This window comes from Rhinolophus ferrumequinum, chromosome 28 (genome assembly GCF_004115265.2).
Source record: "Rhinolophus ferrumequinum isolate MPI-CBG mRhiFer1 chromosome 28, mRhiFer1_v1.p, whole genome shotgun sequence".
Taxonomy (NCBI): Eukaryota; Metazoa; Chordata; class Mammalia; order Chiroptera; family Rhinolophidae; genus Rhinolophus; species Rhinolophus ferrumequinum.
The window spans coordinates 334,973-340,972 of record NC_046311.1 but is presented as its reverse complement, the minus strand read 5'-3'; the positions used below and the strand labels follow the sequence as shown (position 1 = coordinate 340,972).

The following is a 6,000-nucleotide window of genomic DNA, read 5'->3' as shown; positions in this document are numbered from 1 at the left end:
TCCGTGGGAGGCGAGGCCACGGTGCACACGGCACCGGACACACACAGCCCGGGGGAGCCAGGCGTCCAGGCGCAGCCCTCGGCCCCCCAAGGACCCGTCCCCACCCTCCTCCTGTAAACGTTAAGCAGCGATGGCAGTGTTGCAGGAATCGAAGCTGGGGAACAAGGCTGAAGCGTGCGAGTGGAAGCAGAGGTGAGCACACCCACAGTCCCGCAGCCCCGCAGGAGCCGGTGACCTCGAGAGCTGCTCCGTCCCATCCCAGGGTGCTAGGGACCCCGACACGGGACACCGCCCACTAGGAGTGGGCCGCCCGGTTGACGGGCCGCTTTTCCGTGAAGAAGCTTTTGAGCAGCAGCACCTGGCTGACACTGACCACAAACAGGGCGATGGTCTCGCCAAGAGACCAGTAAGAGACCCGGCTGTGCAGGTCCTCGGCCCGGGTCCGGTCCTGGGCCTCGTGGAGGCGGTAATGCGTCTGCGAATCCACCACCGTCCGCAGAGCCTCGTGAATGGTCACGCAGGCAGACTCCATCTGGGTGGGAAGAGAAGACTGGTCACACAGCTGCCCCCGCGCAAGGACCATGGCCAGAGCCGCGCAGGCACACGGGGACAGGCGTCTGTGCTACAGGAGTGGCCCAACCGCACAAGCACGTACCACGGCGCAAAGCAGTAGAGAGCCTGGCCCAGAGCCACAGCGAGTAGGTGGCAGAACCAGGATTGGAGTTCAGGCCCTGTGCGTCCATTGTCACTAGAAAGGCGCCTGTGACACCTGTGTGAACCTGACCTCAGGACATGGCATTTCTAGAACACTCCCTGATGTTCCTACGACCACGACACAGGGCGATTCGGCAGGTAGTTCCATACCCCTGTGAATCAGCCCTGGGAACCCCGATCACGGTTACTGAGGTGCGGCTGGGGACTCCAGAGAGAGACCTGGAAAAACAAGACTGCAAGAATTTCAGATCATGCTGAGTCTCTGAAGCCCAAACTTCCACTAATGTGTTCACTGTAATGTACACTTGCTAAATGTCTCCTTGTGGACCAGGATTGTGCCAGGCCCAGGAAAATGACAGATGAATCAGACACAGGCCTGGGTCCAAAACACTCAAGAAGGTGAACGTAATCAGTGTGATGTGAAAAAGATGTGAAAGGGGGGAGTACCGAGTGGGGGACACCCAGGGGAGCTTCAAATCCTGCTGTGGGGCTGCAAGAGGCCTGATTGTGGGGCAGGCACGAGGGAGGGATTCCTTGCAGCAAGGGGAACGGGGGGAGCACGGCAGCTTGGGAGCAGGGACGTGGGGAAGGAGACGCGGTCGGTGACAGCTCAGTATGACGGTCTCAAGGGTCCAGACTCCATCACGCAGCCCGTGTTACACATTAATACACAAAACTTTCTTTTTAAACATCAGGGAAGGACTCATTTGGTTTTCCAGGCTGGAATTCCATTCTCTGCGCTTCCCTCTGTCCACCCACCCAGAAACTCAGTGGACTCTGCTCTCCGATCAGATCAGCGACAGGGAAAGAAGCCAGGTGTCCGAGGGTTGTGGGGTAACAGGTGGTACTGTACAGCTTCCCTGGCGTCTAAAACCTGCAGACACCTGCAGGATGAGGCACAGACCCCATGGGAGACGGCAGAACAAAACGTCACCAAGATCCAGATGCCCGGAGGCATGCTGCCTCCGTAGCCACCAGGGCCTCCATCGTGTCAGCTAAGACCCCTCCCTCTCCGGCCTGTTACCACACACCTTCCGTTAGGCAATAGCTCCCGCCCGCTTCCTGGCCCCCAGGAGGCCAGCAGAACCCAACTGCTCCAAAGATCCAGGGTCACAGGCCCCAGCTCACCTAGCGTGTGACCACCCCGCCTGGCAGGTTTCCGGCGTCCTGGAGCCTCAGGGGTTTCTGGTCACCATGACACTTGGTCTCTGCAGACACGTGACCTGTCTCCTTCCTTCCTCCGTTTCTACAACATCCCAATCCGTGCACCCGACGCGCAGGCCTTTGGTCCTCACCTCACAGGGCCTCGGGACAGGAGGACGGGCTTCTGGGAATTCTTCCAGAAAGCAAAGGCAGGGAAGCACGAGCTGGCCTCAAGGCAGAGTCTGGAAAACCTTCTATGTCCTGAGCCCCCTGAGGCAGCCCCGGGCCTGGCCTGCCAGGAGCCTGCCGCCTCCACGCAGGTCTGCCCAGACCCGAGCCTGGCCTTGCCCCACGTCCTCTGCTCATCCTGGAATGCAGGCTGATGCCAAGGCCCTCTGGCCGGAAGCACCGGCCTGGGCCCGGGTCACTCTGGATCCTGTTCTCTCCCCAGTATTGCTTCTGGTGCCAGACAACGTGGCCTCTGGCCCAGCACTGTGCTGGGGGACATCTGGGGACAGAGTACCGTGCCGAGCAAAAGGAAGGGGTGCGAAGCAAGCCACAGTCTGCTGCACCTGCTGTTCTCCCGCCTCACTGGGTGTTCTCAACTCCTCCTCCGGAGCCTCAGTCCTCCGTCACTGCCCACGTTTTCACTGTGAAGCACAAACTCTCCCTGAGAAGGCATCCCTTTCTCTCCAGGGAGAGTCAATGGGACCCTCCCCTGAGAGGCTCCCCCTGACCTCACGGCTCTGCTCCAGCGTCCTGTGGCTAAGTGGCTGCAGGTCGTATTCCACACGGTGCCCCTGCCTGACGGCAGGGCCAGCGCCGTCCCCGCTCATCTCCTATCACCTGGCACCACCAGGTCTGGGAGTCAGAGACGGACGGATCCCCGGTCCAGGTAGCGGGCTCAGAGTGGAAGGAAATGCCTCTTTTGAGGCTGGACCAGAGGCGGTACAAACCCCTTTCCTGCAACAAAATCCCACTCCACTCCTGAGCCACCATGGCAGCTCCTCTGTGAAGCCTTTTCCCCACGACGGGTGTTCCACTGGCTACAGCGGAAAGCGCTGCCGCTCCGCTTCTGGAGGCTCACAAAATCTTCAAATCAGATGCATTTCATGGCGACCAACACAACTCTCAAGAGTACAGGCTGCAAAAGACCTTACACACGAAATACACCCTGGCCAATCCGCGGTCGGATGTCATGCCGCCAAGCTCGCTGCCAACGGAACTTTCTACACGCAGCCATGAGTCACCTGTGACTACTAAGCACTACACATGTTGCCATACAGCACCTGAGGAAGCAAAGTTTTAATTTAAGTTGAATTCATAGCCAATGTAGGCAGTGGTTGCCACACTGGACCATGTATGCAAAGCACTAACCGCCAACTGCCAGGCAGGTGGGAGACGGAGCACGTGAGCCCACGGTCAAAGCCACAGGGAACGGGGCATGGGGCCACCTGGGGGGCAGACCAGGAGGTGACCTGGCCTCACTGGATACGCAGGTCTCTGGCTGTGGGTGGCCACTCCTGTCTTGCCGGTATCTCTGGGCCCTGCCACTCAGTCACCTGACAAATATGCAGTTTAATTCCATCCTGGAATTAAACCTGGAGACATGAGAGCAGCCAGAACTCAGGCCTCCCCAGCCCCAGGTAGTCACTGTTGCTGGGCCATCCTGCCTGCTTGGCCTCGGCCACTCCTGTGGCCAAGGTGCCACCCTGACATGCCAACCTGGCAGCAAGGACACGGCTCAGACAAGGCCAATCCCAAGAGAGCTGGGCTGCAAGCCTGGCACATGGTCCTCCTGTCCTGAGTGACACCACCGGCCCCTCCCCAGCCAGCCCTGGGGAATGCCTTCGACCCTGGCTTTCCAAAGACCAAGTCTCAAACCCTGCACATGAGAGGCGGGTGGCACGGAATTCTCTGCAGCGTGGCAGTGTTTGTCCCCTCCGTGACCCTCAACTGCAAGACAGCTGTCCTGCTGGTGCGACTTCCCGTCCCCAGCCTGACTGCTACTGTGCACAAGGGTTGCTGCCCCGGTGCCTGCACACAGCTTGGACATTTGTGGTCCCCCACCTTCGTGACGGTTGCGGGGACAGCAAATGACACACTGCAGGGAAAGCCCTTGGAGAATGTCCTGAGGGAGAGAGAAGCCATCCTCATGGATAACCGACGGCTGGGGCCTGCGGCGCCCGCCCACGCTCAGCACATCTGGAGAAGGTGCCCGGAACTTGGCCTGCTGCTTCCTCAGCTGTTAGACAGGGACCTCAGCACCATGTACCGTCCCGGAGCCGTGCAGACCACGGTGCCCTGGGCAAGCACCACACCGCTGATGGCACAATGGCCACGAGGGGCCAGGACACAAGAAGCACGCAGCTGCCTGGGGCTGTCTGGCAGGCACGACGGAAGAGAGCCAGAGGGACACAGACCCGTGCCTGCCACCGGGGAGGGGGTCCTCCCTGAGCCAGGACAGTGTCATCTGTCCTGTCCGTCCACCAGGGCTGAGGGCGAGGGGTCAGTGCGCGCGGCCGTGGACCAGACCTGAGCGTCCCTCTGCTGAGGGTGGTCCTCGCCCTGGGGCCTCAGACACGTCACTCTGGGCCTCAGTATCCTCAGCTGCACTGGGGCTGGACCTGATGACCGTGCACTCTGACAATCAAGGCTCTATGGCTCGAACACCGAGCATCACTTTGCTCCTCTCCTCTCACATCACTGAGACAAGGTGGGGATGCCAGCGACACAACTCCCAACAGCTGACTCACGACAAATGACTGTGACACAAATCAAAAAGGGCTCCACTCGTCAGCCTCAGGACAGCGCACGAAGGGGCCTGGCTGGCCCCTGTGCACTTCCCTTGGACACCACTGGTCACCTTCCATCCCTTCAGAGCCCTTTTCCTCGTCCTGTGAACTTCTGTAACTTCTGCAGTTGTGCTCCAGGCTGTCAGCTTGTCACTCACCTGACCTTCCTGAGGGTCTGGCCACAGCCTCGGCAGCCTCTCCTCGTGGCCCTCTCGACCTTGACCGTGCCCCTGGGCAGCAGAGCGAGTGCCAGAGCCCAGAGGAAGCCATTAGGGCAGCAGGAGGGGGAGGCACTGCCCAGGCGGGACTTAAACCTGTGTAACGTGTCGAGCTGCCTAAGCACAAGAGGCCAAAGGACCTCGAGGCAGCCGTCGTCCTCTGCTCCCCTCTCCATTCCAGGCACGGTCCTCTCTGCACGGCATGGTGCACATGGCACATGTCCCACAGGGCCCAGCTGGGCCAGGGGGCTGTCGGCACACAACAATGGTTTTCTGACGATGACAGAGCATATTTAGGGTAACGTCCATGCTGTGTGGGGTGGCCATACTTTTTAAACTCTGAATTCGCAATCAAGTCCCCTTCTCTCAACAACTGACTTACGGTGGTGAGAACGGTGGCAACATCCACGTTCACAGTCTGGCGTCAAACACAAAGCCCTCCATGAATGAGACTGGCCAAGAAAAAATAATAAATGAATTCTTACTACCTTTCTCCAGTAGTGTGTGTGTCTGTCTGGCTGTCTCTTTCTCTCGTTACGAAGCGAGGCATATTTCTGGCGGTAGTTTTAAATCTGTGGAAAGACTTTATTTCATGTTTTATTACAGAATTAGAAAATTTCAAAAAATAATAGTATGGAACCACAGATAATTAAAAAGAAACATGATAGCCCCATAAAAACACATTCTGGCATCTCTTAGAATTTTTCCTCAAATTATGAAATACAACTTTACACGGTATCTGTGATTGTTATAATAGCCATGAACTTTTATGATTCCAGCTGAATACTCAGACATGATTTTTCCTGAAAACGTGATCATGACTCATTTTTTCTTCAAAAGCTCAGTCATTTCAGGAACTACCTGCAAAACAAAACAAAACAAACTGATTAACCTACTTGAGTCTTCACCACCATGTGTTCACCACTCCTTCAGAAGTCCTCGGGGGCCAAAGAAAACATGCACCCGTGACCCTCTGCCTACCCAGGAGTGGCCTGTTCTGCAACCTCGCTGCCCATGCATGAGAGACCTCTATGGACACACCGAGCTCACCCATGGCCCAGGAGTCTTAGGGACACAACTACAAGCTCAGAAAGGCTCCACAGAAAACAGGACATCCAATGTGTCTGGTC

At 57.7% G+C, this 6,000-nt stretch overlaps 2 protein-coding genes across 2 annotated transcripts in view; both read right to left on the bottom strand.

Annotated features, from left to right (window-relative positions):
* Nucleotides 1–223: 223 nt before the first annotated feature.
* LOC117018752 (transmembrane emp24 domain-containing protein 3-like) lies at nucleotides 224–661 on the bottom strand. Its single transcript, XM_033099945.1, has 2 exons — nucleotides 656–661; nucleotides 224–532 (listed from the first exon to the last, which is right to left on the bottom strand). The coding sequence occupies exon 2, from the start codon at nucleotides 530–532 to the stop codon at nucleotides 296–298; it is 237 nt and encodes a 78-aa protein (XP_032955836.1). The 5' UTR covers nucleotides 656–661; the 3' UTR covers nucleotides 224–295.
* Nucleotides 662–5,431: 4,770 nt separating this feature from the next.
* ETFA (electron transfer flavoprotein subunit alpha) overlaps nucleotides 5,432–6,000 on the bottom strand; it is a 52,725-nt gene continuing 52,156 nt past the window's right edge. The window contains exon 12 of the mRNA XM_033099944.1: nucleotides 5,432–5,731. Within this exon, the coding sequence (XP_032955835.1) occupies nucleotides 5,693–5,731 (39 nt within the window). The 3' untranslated portion in view covers nucleotides 5,432–5,692. The remainder of the gene's footprint in view (nucleotides 5,732–6,000) is intronic.

Bases quoted from the DNA above. Each gene is read 5' to 3' on its own strand.
- LOC117018752 (XM_033099945.1), bottom strand. From the start codon at position 532: ATGGAGTCTGCCTGCGTGACCATTCACGAGGCTCTGCGGACGGTGGTG.